The 13,640-nt window shown below is 41.3% G+C and overlaps 1 protein-coding gene across 4 annotated transcripts in view; it reads right to left on the bottom strand.

The window, feature by feature from the left end:
- Window positions 1-12,201, bottom strand: part of RNGTT (RNA guanylyltransferase and 5'-phosphatase) — a 327,759-nt gene extending 315,558 nt beyond the window's left edge. For all 4 annotated transcript variants that reach the window (XM_082405977.1, XM_082405974.1, XM_082405975.1 and 1 more), the window contains exons 1-2: window positions 11,924-12,201; window positions 2,852-2,961 (exon numbers count right to left, since the gene is read on the bottom strand). In XM_082405977.1, coding sequence (XP_082262103.1) covers window positions 2,852-2,961; window positions 11,924-11,987 — 174 coding nt within the window. In that variant the 5' untranslated portion in view covers window positions 11,988-12,201. The remainder of the gene's footprint in view (window positions 1-2,851; window positions 2,962-11,923) is intronic.
- Window positions 12,202-13,640: the final 1,439 nt, after the last annotated feature.

The following is a 13,640-nucleotide window of genomic DNA, read 5'->3' as shown; positions in this document are numbered from 1 at the left end:
TGTCACTCCACCTACGATTTACTAGACAAGAAGCTAGAACAGGGATATCACCTACCTGAAACACACCCCAACCAAAGCTCCAGGCACACAATAACCCAGCACTCCAAGCAGTCATCACTACAGCACATGTTAGGCAGTTAAACTCTCAAGTGAGTACACAGGGCAAAAAGTGTGTACAGTCAGAATTCCCTTGTAAATCCCTTAAATAATCAATAAAGAACAGTACACATGGCCGTATTTGTGCATCTCACTGAAGACTTACTCCCATTCCTCAGCCAGTTTTTCTTCCTGTATTGGAACAAAAATCATTATTTCTTCTGTTGAGCAGTAACTGAAGTAGCTGGCTTGTGTTAGGGGGCCACAGGTTTGAAAGATCTTGAACAACCAGAATCACATTCAGCCTTGAAAGATATGCACGCTGGAACTGAGCCAAGTAAAAGAACAGTCAATCCAAACATCTTCCACCTCATTCTGAAGTATATACTCTCTGAGAAGAATGGTAAGAGAAACAACCTGTACTTTTTAAACTGTTATTTTTCTCTTTTGTTGTTACTGCTTTTATTGAGTACCTATTGTTGCGTTTGCCTAAAGGAGACTGGTCTACATAATAATTCAACTCCATTGTTATGGGGGGGGTGGGGAATGGCAAAAACATTTAAATTTCATACATCACAAAACAGACAAAATTGTGCACTTCTAAAATATAACTAGCTGCCTTAATGTGCTCTATGGATTTCTCCAGGTTTCTTAGCTCATGTATGGGTAATAGACAGCTCTTCCAATCAAGCACCCTCTCACTTCCCCAGGAAATGTATTTTTGATGGCATTTTTTGTACTATCTGCACCCCTGGGCCTACTTCTCTTCTCTTCCCACATAGGCTTCTTCAGTGATCTTAATTCCTTCAGAGGATATGTATTGCCAAATGCAAAGATTTAGATGCCATACTACAGCTTTTCACTAGTTAGAATTAGAACCCATTTTGTCTTCAGGTCCAAAATAAGAAGTGAATGAAAAGTGGGGATGAGCAAGAAAATATGAATTTTCTAAATACATACGAATACTTTAGAAACCAAGAAACTGCACCGCATGACTTAGCTGCCCTGAGCCCATATATATGTATGTGTGTAAATGTGTGTCTGTGTGTGTGATGTGTCTGTGTGAATAATGTGTTTGGGTGTGAATGTGTCTGTCTGTATACACATATACTCATACATATTATTACATATACATAATTATTTTTCCTTATAGATTCCCAATCCATGAAATAAGGATAATTATAGTATCCACCTCATACAGTTGTTGTGAGATTTAAACGAAGTCCTTACTCTGTGCCAAGCACTATTCTGTGTGCTTTAAATGCACTAACTTTATTTGCAAGTGAGAGAACTAAAACATGAAGAGATTATGTAACTTGACCACAAAAGCTTAAGTGGCAAACCAGAAATCAAACCCAGGCTAATTAGTGCTAAGCCCAAGCTCTTAGCACTCTGCCTAGGAAATAGCTAATGCTCTATAAATGTTAACTATGACTTTCAAAATGTATATTAATAATGAAGATAAAAATTAAAAGTTTACAAGTAAGCTAAAATAAAAGATATAAACAAATAACGACCCAAAACTACACCAAGAATAGGGATGAGTAACAGGTTATCAAAAACTAAGTGGCATCTTTATCATCCCATAATAAGAGACTTGCACATAATGGGTACCAATATTTGTTGAATGTACTGAGAGAGCATACAATAACAGACCACCAAGAGTCTAAAATAGAAGAGAACAATGGTTGGTGTTATGGGTTGAATTATGCCCCCTAAAAACATATATTCAAGTCCTAACTCCCAGTACCTAATGTATAAATTCATGGTGGTAGTTACAGAACTATTCCTTCTCCACAAAGGAACTCCCTCATGCTACCCCTTTACCGTCAGACCCTCTTCCCACCCCCACCCCTGTAGGCTGGCACCTGCTAACTTGTTCTCTATCTCGGTAGAGAAGAGATAGAGAGTTCTGTATATAGAATTCTATGTACTATTTTTGCAACTTCCTCTGAGTCAGTTAATTATTTCAAAATAAAAGTTTTATTTTAAAAAGCCACCTGTAGGGGCTTCCCTGGTGGCACAGTGGTTAAGAATCCGCCTGCCGGGCTTCCCTGGTGGCGCAGTGGTTGAGAATCTGCCTGCCAACGCAGGGGACACGGGTTCGAGCCCTGGTCCGCGGAGCAACTGGGCCCGTGAGCCACAATTACTGAGTCTGCGTGTCTGGAGCCTGTGCTCCGCAACAAGAGAGGCCGCGATAGTGAGAGGCCCGCGCACCGCGATGAAGAGTGGCCCCCACTTGCCGCAACTGGAGAAGGCCCTCGCACAGAAACGAAGACCCAACACAGCCATAAATAAATAAATAAATAATAAAATTTAAATAATAAAAATTAAAAAATTTTTTTAAAAAAAAGAATCCGCCTGCCAAGGCAGGGGACACGGGTTCAAGCCCTGGTCCGGGAAGATCCCACATGCCTCAGAGCAACTAAGCCCATGCACCACAACTACTGAGCCTGCGCTCTAGAGCCCGCGATCCACAACTACTGAGCCTGTATGCCACAACTACTGAAGCCTGCATGCCTAGAGCCTGTGCTCCGCAACGAGAGAAGCCACTGCAATGAGAAGCCCACGCACCACAACGAAGAGTAGCCCCCGCTCGCCGCAACTAGAAAAAGCCTGCGCGCAGCAACAAAGACCCAATTCATCCCAAAATAAATAAATAAATAAATAAATTTTTAAAAAATAAAAAGCCACCTGTAGAACAAGAAAGGGATAAAGTATGTTAAATCAACATCAAAAATGTTTTGTTTCTTACCTTCAGACTCTTCAGATAATTTGAAAGCATACTGGGATGGAACCGATTTTCTTCAGCAACTTGACTGTCATATCTTGGTCCTAACATTGTCTTCAGAGGTAAAAATCTTCCTAAATAACATGAAGATAGGTAATAATTTTCAATAATGAAAATGTTCCAGGTTAAAACTCTATAATTAGCAATTCTCAAAATCACTTTCTTACAATGTTTTAAATGGAATTTAAAAGAGCATTCATGAAATATTCTCAACCTACACCATATTTTCAAAAGGCACTGCCTTGTAACTTTTAAAGACAACATAAATTCTAGAAATTGATAATCAAATATAATAGCAAAAGAAAAAATTACCAGTGAATGGAACTTCCACAAAGACTCTTAAGTTCTAAACCACTACATTAAAAAGTTATTGCCTTAAAAGCTTTAAAGATATAGCCCTAGAAAACTGATAATGAACTGAGTTAAATCAATTCTTTGAAATTCCTATCATACTTTTTTAATATGAAATTGGAACTTTCTCCATCTTATAACCTTATCCTACATCTCAGGAGAAGGATCATGCTGAGAAGCATACTAACCAAAATCACACTCCAAATGTATCAGTGATTCTAATTTCAGCAAGACTGACTGACTTTTGGCCTTTTTTTTTTTCCTGAATCACCATATAAACACAGGGGAAGTCATCTGTAAAATCACCTATTTTAGCTGATTTATATTATAAAATCAGTAAGAATAAATATCTACCTAAAACAATATCTAAGTGAAGTCTTAACATCTGTCCAGAGGTTTTAAACAAAATTCATAAAAAGATCATTTTTTTCTATTTTTATTTTCTACAAAACCAATCAAGATCACCAGTAACCTCCATGTTGCGAAGTCCAATGGTCAACTCTCAGTTCTCAAATAATTGATCATTTTTTAATTCAAGAGGGAGCTCTTGAATCACTTTTTTCACGTGGCTTCCAGGACACTACATCCTCCTGTTTTCCTCCCCTCTCTCTGGCCTCTCCTTCTCAGCCTGCTTTACTGGCTCCTCTTTATCTCCCTGGCCCGTCTATGTTTTGTCCCAGGGCTGTGTCCTTGCACCTCCTTTCTAACTACATTCACTACCTTGGTGTCTCATCTAGTCTCACAGCTTTAAAAGCCATCAGTGTGCTAATGACGGACAAATGTGTATCTCCAGGCCAAACCTCTCCCCTAACTCTAGAATCAAATATCAAATTGCCTACCTGACTTAGTCTCTACTTGATGTCTAAAAGACATCTGAGACTTGATATCCAAATCTGAGCTCTCAATCTTCAAACTCCTCTCATGGTCTTCCCCATCTCAGCAAACGGTAACACCATTTTTTCAGTAGCTCAGGCCAAAACCTTTGGCGTTATCCTTGACCCCTCTCTTTCTTACACACCCCACACCCAATCCATCAGCAAATCCTATCAGATCTCTCTTCAGAATATATCCAGGATCTGACCACTTCTACCATCATCTCACCTAGATTATTATGCTTCATTTAGTTTATTTAACAGATATTTAATAAGTGCCTATTATGTACCAGGCATTATTCTAGGTGCACAGACTATATCAGTGAAAAGAAAAAAACAAACAGATAAAAATCCCTGCCCTCATGAAGCCTATATTCTATTAGGTAAAGATAAACCACAAACAATGAACATAATAAATAATAATATGGTACATCAGAAGTTTCATCCCACTAGACCTCTCTCCTTCTCACTGACGTCTCAGAGGTCTGATTCTCTTTCCTCTACATACCCTTAACCTCCGTGCTCCTCCCCAGCTGCTCAGTCACACTCTCCTGAGAAAAACCCAGACCTCAATAAACCCAACCACCTGATTTCTTTGGGCCTACACCTACACAGCTCAAGGCTCCTAGAGAAAATCTCAGAGCACAGCAGAAGGGTGACAATACAAATCATAATCATCAATCTCAAAGGCAGTCCTACGTTTCACATCTTTTCCTCATTCATAAAATATACCAAGCTCCCCTACCCACTCCTCACCTGATGGCTTTGTGTTATAGCGTACTGAAAAGAAAAAGTAGAAAGAAGCAACTTTATATGTTTAACACATATCAAACAATGTTCAAAACATTTTACATAGATTTATTCATTTACTCCTAACATAAACATATGTAATGTTATTATCCCCATTTTACAGATGAGGAAACCAAGGCAAGAGAGATTAAGTAACTTGCCCATTGTCACGCTTCTGGTAAATGAGAGAACAGTGATCCAAACCCAGGTGACCTGGATATAGGGTCCATGGAAATAATTGCTATTCAACAATGCCTCTCCACCAGCAGGTAGAAACTTGCCTCACCTTTGCAGTTATAAACCTTTCTGTATCTGAGTCCATTTTCTCTTTCATCCCCTGTCCTTACTCCCATTAAAGGCAAATCCCCTCCCTTCTGCTCTGGATTCTTTCCATTTTGCACTCACAAGGACCATCAATCAACTCTTCCTCCCTTCCATGTTGCTACCAACTTTTCTAGTATCTTAACATCTCAGCAGCATCTCATACATCTGGCAACTCCTTCCTTCTTGACAAATTCTCTTGGCTTCCATATCACCATACTCCTTTAGTTTCTACCACCCACCTAACACCACCCCCAATTTCTAGCTATTCTTTCTCAACTCCTTTGTTCCCTCTACCCAATTTCTTTCTTTTTCTTTTTCTTTTTTTTAGTTGCGGCACACAGGATCTTTAGCTGTAGCATGCGAACTCTTAGTTGCAGCATGTGGGATCTAGTTCCCTGACCAGGGATCAAACACGGGGCCCCGGAGTCTTAGCCACTGGACCACTAGGGAAGTCCCTATCCAACTTCTAAATGGCAGGTTTTGGTAAGGGGCGGTTCCACCCTGGGCCTTGTCTTCTACTCTTTCTACATTCTCTGCCTGAAAGGTCTTTTCCACTGCCATGGCAGAAACAATGCTATCTGCTCACCAAACTCCATTTATTTTCCTCTTTCGCGGCACGCAGGAAGACTACATTTCTCAGCTTCTCTTGTAATTTGGTGAGGGCCATATGACTGGACTCTGACCAATGGGATATGCGCAGGAGTGAGATATAACACCACCCCAAGAGCACCCACTCCTGCTCTTCCCCTTCCATGGCAACCTTGCAGGTCATATGTTTAAGAGGACCGCACCACAAGATGGGAAGAGCCCAGAGAGTCACCACTTGGAGAAGAGTTGCCCAGGAAAGCTGCCTGACACACAATGCATTGTGATATGAGCAAGAAATAAACATAGTATGTTGACTGGAACCCTTGAGTTTGGGGAGTTGTTTGTCAGAGAAACTAGCATTACTTATCCTGACTAATCAAATACCATGTCTTTAAATATTGTCTTTATGCTGACTATCCTTAAATGTACATCTCCAACTCAAACTTGTTTGAATTCCAAACCATATATCCAACTGTGTACTCAACATCTCTACCTGAGCAATCAGGATCTTTTTTTTTTTAACATCTTTATTGGAGTATAACTGCTTTACAATGGTGTGTTAAGTTTCTGCTGTATAACAAAGTGATTCAGCTAGTATACATATATCCCCATATCCCCTCCCTCTTGTGGCTCCCTCCCACCCTCCCGATCCCACCCCTCTAGGTGGTCACAAAGCACCGAGCTGATCTCCCTGTGCTATGCAGCTGCTTCCCACCAGCTATCTATTTTACATTTGGTAGTGTATATATGTCAGTGCTACTCTCTCACTTCATCCCAGCTTGCCCTTCCCCCTCCCCGCATCCTCAAGTCCATTCTCTACGTCTGCACCTTTATTCCTGTCCTGCCCCTAGGTTCTTCAGAACCATTTTGGTTTTTTTTTAGATTCCATATGTATGTGTTAGCGTACGGTATTTATTTTTCTCTTTCTGACTTACTTCACTCTGTATGACAGACTCTAGGTCTATCCACCTTACTACAAATAACTCAATTTCATTTCTTTTTATGGCTGAGTAATATTCCTTTGTATGTATGTGCCACATCTTCTTTATCCATTCATCTGTCAATGGACACATAGCTTGCTTCCGTGTCCTGGCTATTGTAAAGAGTGCTGCAATGAACATTGTGGTACATGACTCTTTTTGAATTATGGTTTTCTCAGGGTATATGCCCAGTAGTGGGATTGCTGGGTCGAATGGTAGTTCTATTTTTAGTTTTTTAAGGAACCTCCATACTGTTCTCCATAGTGGCTGTATCAATTTACATTCCCACTAACAGTGCAAGGGGTTCCCTTTTCTCCACACCCTCTCCAGCATTTAAGCAATCAGGATTTTAATACTTCTTCCTACCTGCTTTCCCCCACAATAAGCCCTAATGGTACCAATCATCCCACTGCATAAGCAGAAACTTGGGACTAAGTTTTGACTCTCTTTATCTCATTCTAAATCCAACACCAAGTCCCGTCTATTTTCCCTCTTTAATATCTCTCAAATCAGCTTACTACTCTTCGACTCTACTTCTAAACCATCACCATTATCTTTCACTTGAACTACCATGACAAGCTCCTAACTAACCTCGCCACTTCCATCCTTGTCTCTTTCATTAAACACAGAGCAATCAAAGTAAGCTTCTTTAAACTGAAGTCAAATCATCTGACCCCAATGCTTAAGAAATGGCAATGGTTTGCCAGTGCACTGTGAAAGTATATAAATATTAAAACCCGTTATCACACTCTAAGCCTATACGATCTGGCTCATACTCTCCACCCTCACATCCATATCCTCACTTTCAGTATGAGATCTCTCCCCCATCATCCTATCCCAACAGAAAACCTTCAAAAAAACAAAACAACAAAAAACAAAAGCGACACTCTATCTAGCAAACTTCTATTTATTCATGTTAATGCATATATACCTCCCTCTGGGAAGCCTTCCCTGATCCCCTTCTTCTTCCCTAACGTCAAGATTTATTATCTCTAGTATCCCATAATATTCTATAATAGAGTCATTATTGACCTTGTTAAAACAGAACTGTGTTTAAAAATGATGGTTTGCTACTCACAAAATTATGTGCTCTTTAAGGTGGGGGACTATATCTTAATCATCTCCCAAGTCCCAAAAACCAGCACAAAGTATATACAAATATTTGCTAAGTAAAATGTCTTCAAAGTCATCACTATTATCATAAGACTGAATCATATTTATAGTCCCACAGTTAGTTCCCAGGAGGTTCTTTATGCATAGTACATACAAAATAATTTTATGGTGAATAATCAGAAGTTTGTTTTCTTCCAAGTGTTCACCTGAAATCTATCACTCAGAAGCAGGAAAAAAGAATTCTTCAGAAATAAAGCTTGGCCCTATCTCCAGGTACTCTCTCACTAGAAGTCTGGTTTAATTAGAGAAGGTGACTTCAGAGTGGGACAAATTACTACTTATAATTAGTACCATCTTCTTTCTGATTCAGAAAAATTATGAACTTCTAGTACTAATAAGATTCATCCTAATGTTTACAATGAGAAAATTTAAGCAGTCATAACACATTTTCCTAAATATGCAAAATATCAAAGAAATTATACAGTAAGCATAAATTACTTTTCTAATCAGAAAAAAAAAAAGAGGAAGAAAATAGGAGGTAGAAACTGGGAATGTGAATGATTCCTTATTTTTCTCTAACGCTTGCAAGAATATAGCTAGCATTTCTTATTCTACCACTATAAAACACTGCCAACCCTACATTATCTAAAATACACAATGTGTCATGAACACTTCTAGGACAGAAATGTTAGAGAGATCAAATTTTAAGGGAAATTTAGAAAGACTTATCAAGAATTTTATGTTGTATTCACCTTACTTTCTAATAAGGATCACAAGCCAAAGCAGAATTGATTACCAGTGAAGATCCAGTTTGGTTGTCAGGAGGGCTGAGGTTCTTTTCAGGGCCCGCAACTGCTCAGATTAGGTGAGCTTAGTGACTCACTGATCACAGTAATTAAGAGTCTATGTTTTGGGGGTCGAAATACTGTAATACAATAAAAAAGGAGTAACTTTTTATTCCTGACCCTTCATCTCCAGGAGAGGGAGGAAAAAAAAAAGCACACAACTCTATTTCTTAGAGAAGTATTAAGCTGCCTGGAGCTTCGCACCTTATCTGCTGCTGTCCGCCCCCAGTCAGTACCACATTTGTCTCATTCATCTAGGAAAAAGTCAGTATTCTGATATTTGTCATTGTCATCTGCAGATTATATTAAAATTCTGATTTTAAAACTGTTTTTCTAATTCCAAATAAAAAATATTCACTGGGACAAGACCTTCTTTATGATTTTGTTTTTCTCACAAATCAGTGTAGCAGGTAACTCTAATGAAAGGATCCAGGAAACATGCTCCAGGTTTAAAAAAAAGCTAGACATCTAAGTTTAGAGGTTTCTTCATAACTCCATAGAGAAAGCCACATGCAAAAAAAAGGATTCAACACTAAGTTAGAGATGGCAAGGGAAAAAAAGTCAAAATGTCTGAAGAGTGAGACGAATTGTAATCAATTCATCTGAAGAAAGTACAATGACTATCAAGCACAAGTGAAAATGCCTATAAAAATGGTTAGAACGTAAAGAAAATTATTCATTTTTGTTAAGGAAAAACATTTCCTCACCCCAAGGCTTGCTTAGATTATGTTTTATCCATCATTTATATGGCTTTATTGACTGAGGATTTTATATAAAATGTGAAGAAAAGCTGACAAACTAGAAGAACCAGAAAACCTGAATTAAAAAATGACTAGAGAATCTTCTCTTACAACAACTTAAAATAACTAGGCTGGGACTCCCCTTGTGGCGCAGTAGTTAAGAATTCGCCTGTCAATGCAGGGAACACGGGTTCGAGCCCTGGTCCCGGAGGATCCCACATGTCGTGGAGCAACTAGGCCCGTTCACCACAACTACTGAGCCTGTGCTCTGGAGCCCTGGAGCCGCAACTGCTGGACCTGTGTGCCACAACTGCTGAAGCCCGCGCACCTGGAGCCCATGCTCTGCAACAGGAGAGGCCACCACAATGAGAAGCCTGCATACTGCAAGGAAGAGTAGTCCCCACTAGCCACAACTAGAGAAAGCCCGCGCGCAGCAACGAAAACCCAACGCAGCCAAAAATAAATAAATAAATAAATAAATAAATAAATAAAATTTTAAAAATTAATTAACTAATTAATTAAAATAACTAGGCAGACATACTATAGCTGTGTACATAATTAGTAAGTATGCGTAGCTCACTACAAAATCTTTTAATTTTGTTTCAAAACACCTTCTAGAAAAAGCATTAAGTTGGAGTTAGTTAAAATTTAAAACTTTAACTCTTCAAAAGAAACTTTTAAGAGAATGAAAAGGCAAGCCACAGATGGCAGAAAAGACTTTTAAAAGCATATAGTCAACAAAGGATTTGTATTTACAATACATAAAGAACACTAACAACTCAAAAATAAAATAAACAACCAAATTTTAAAAATCAGCAAAAGATTTGGACACTTTGCAAAAGAAGATATGTGAATTGCCAGGAAGCACGTGAAAAGATGCTCAACATCAAACCACAGTAAGACAATACTAAGCACCTATTAGAATGGGTAAAATTTAAAAGACTGATCAAATCAAGTGTTAGAGAGGATGTGGAGCAAACAGAATTCTCATATACTGATTGCAGGAATGCAAAATGTTATGACTTGGAAAAAAGTTTGGCAGTTTTTTAAAAGGTTAAACTTACACCTACCATGCGATGCATTCCTCTCCTAGAGATTTACACAGGGGAAATGAAAGCATATGTCCATACAAAGAACTGCACATGAATATTCATAGCAAGTTAGTATGCAACAGCCAAAAACTGGAAACAACCCAAAGGACCATCAAGAAGTGAATGGACTTGGGCTTCCCTGGTGGCGCAGTGGTTGAGAATCTGCCTGCTAATGCAGGGGACACGGGTTCGAGCCCTGGTCTGGGAGGATCCCACATGCCGCGGAGCAACTAGGCCCGTGAGCCACAACTACTGAGCCTGCGCGTCTGGAGCCCGTGCTCCGCAGCAAGAGAGGCCGCGACAGTGAGAGGCCCGCGCACCGCGATGAAGAGTGGCCCCCGCTTGCCACAACTAGAGAAAGCCCTCGCACAGAAACGAAGACCCAACACAGCCAAAAATAAATAAATTAATTAAAACATCACCCTTGTGTCTACTACTGAAAAATGACAGTAGCTCAAGATTTAAAAAAAAAAAAAAAAGTGAATGGACAAACTAATTTAAACTGGTGTATCCATAACAATGGAATACTACTCGGCAGTAAAAAGGGATGGGCTATTGATACATACAAGCACAGCGTGAAAATCTCAAAATAATAAGGCTGAGTTAAAGAAGCCAGAGACCTCCCCCCGCAAAAAGAGTATGTTTCCATTTATTTTAAAAATTATACAAAATGCAAACTAAAGCTATAGTGACAGAAAGCAAATCACTGGTTGCCTGAGGGAGGGAGGGATTACAAAGGGCAGGAGGAAACCTGGAGTGGTAATGATTGTGTTGACTATCTTGACTGTGTTTCACAGGGGTGGGGGTATGCGCCTGTGGTCCAAATTTATCAAACTGTACACTTTCAAACTGTACATCTTAAATTTAAAGTCTGTTGTGTCAAACTCAAAGATGAAAAAGTCCTCAATTAAGAATCATTTACAAAACAAAACAAAACAAAAACCTCCAGTCTCAGTGTGGATGAATTTCACCGCTGGGAACTGCCCCTCCCTTTAGCCTTCCTCTCAAGACCGACACTTGTCCCTTCCCCTTCCGAGAACCCTCAAAGGTTTACAAAACTCCTGACTAAGCTTCAAAGTATTATTACCCACTAGGTTCTTGGGTCCTCAGCTCCTGCCACACAAAGCTCCTATCTACCTTCCCGCTCGCAATATTTAGCCTTACTGAAGAGTGACAAGTGCCCCCACTAACTCCAGTCCAGGTTCCCAAACACTCATCCACGAAGCTTCAACGGGCCGAGCACGTCTGGGTCCTCAAACACCACTACCGAAAACTGCGCCCCCCTCAGCCCACCCCCGGACCCGCAGGTGCGCGGGGACTCGAACACCCCCCGTCCCGGTTACCTGCCACCGGCTGGCCGCGCCGCGGACAGTTTAGCCACCGCGGGGGAATCTTGTTGTGAGCCATGTCTTGGGGCCGTGAACAGCCGCCCCCTCCACCAACGCTCGCCGCGCCGCCGCCGCCGCCGCCTCCTCGCGTTCCGCTCTGCACCCGAGGTCCGAGGTACCCGAATCCCGGCCGGCGTCCGAACCCCAGCCGCCTGGACCTGGGTAATGTCAGCAGTGGCGCGCCACTTCCATTCAGGCTCAACTCTAAACGAGCCCACAATGCACCGCTACTTCCGCCCCAAAAGCCCCACCCCCTTCTTTCCGAGGTCAGAGGTGAAGACAGACGCTGGCGAAAGGATGGGAAGGAGTTAAGGCCAAGGCGAATGGGAGGGGCGGGTCTTCCCTCGCCCCGCCCCGCCTCGCCCCGCCCAGACCCAAAGAGCTCTCAGGGCAGCTTTGCACATGCGCAGCTGCCGTAGTATTGGGAACCAGGAGCGGCGCTCATATACTTTTTCCATAGACTGCCGATGGAAACCCCAGAGAGTGAAAGGAAACCAATCGTCTTTCCACACGTACACTGGTCCGCAGATTCCATAAAGGAATCTGTTTTACTGACGAAAGGGGCCATCCCACCGCCGTCATAGCTCAAGAACCTGATAGCCCTTTTTCGGCCAAATTTGATGTCCCGGCAGGATCTGGGTTTGAATGGGAATTTGGAAAGTTCCTCCTGACGTGGATTAGGGGAACAAGCTTTAGAGAAATTCTAAGAGCGAGAGATTGGAGCACCAGAAATGAGGAATTTCTCTTTGGGGGAGTACTTCTGGGGATCCATGAAACATCTGAAATTAATCTCAAAACATTTTTTATGAGTTTTGTTTGTACACTTATGGAGCAAAGTTTTATAGCGTATTTGGGAGTCTCAGAATTACCAACTAAAGTGTGTAATTGGCAAAGGCAGGAATTGCCCAGTGGAGTACCACTACCTGTTGGTGTTCTCATTTGCCTTACCAAACAAACGGTCTTTCCCTTCCAGTTAAGCAGGGGCGATTGGGAGTGTTTTCTAAACTATGTCCTGTAGTAAGACTTTCTGTAGTTAATAGACTAATTTAGTTAAAGTATTCAATATAAAGCTGGGTGCTGGCAAATTAGTTATAATGTAGCAGTTCGGCTTTAACTACCAGTGATGTGTTTGAACTGCAAGAGTGTGAGGTTTGGGAGAATGCATTTTAAACTTACGGGACAGCTCAGCCCCTGAATGCCTGGACCCTCTCAGTAAGATCAGAATTCTCCCGTGAAATAGAGAGGGCCCAATGGCTCTCTCTCTGAGAGAGACTGAGTTAGGTCACACTCCTGGTCTGTCCTGCTGTTACATCTGCTGAGACCTTTTAGTGAAAGTATCACTCCTCTGCTGATAAGACAAGACTGTTGCCTTACAAATCAGCAATCTGCCCAAATGATGCCCAATTCTCTTCTCTGCTGGCAGGGGAAAGTTGGTACCAGACCCAGAGTGGTAAAATGTTTGATCCCCCAAATCTCCAAGGATGGAAAAGGTGAGCCTGGTCCTGGGAAAGTATTTCACTTTCCCCTTCTGGGGATGACTCCCCTTGGAGACTGTCCTTCTCACACACTGTGTCCACCTAGGGAGCTCAGTACTAGGCACAGGGAATGCTTCGCAGAGGCTTCACACTGCCGATGGGCAGCTGTTATTGGTTGTTAAGGCAGCAGTGTGTGC

Source organism: Balaenoptera borealis, assembly GCF_965194805.1.
Source record: "Balaenoptera borealis genome assembly, chromosome: 9".
Taxonomy (NCBI): Eukaryota; Metazoa; Chordata; class Mammalia; order Artiodactyla; family Balaenopteridae; genus Balaenoptera; species Balaenoptera borealis.
The sequence above is the reverse complement of the archived record's forward strand: the minus strand, read 5'-3'. Positions and strand labels throughout refer to the sequence as shown.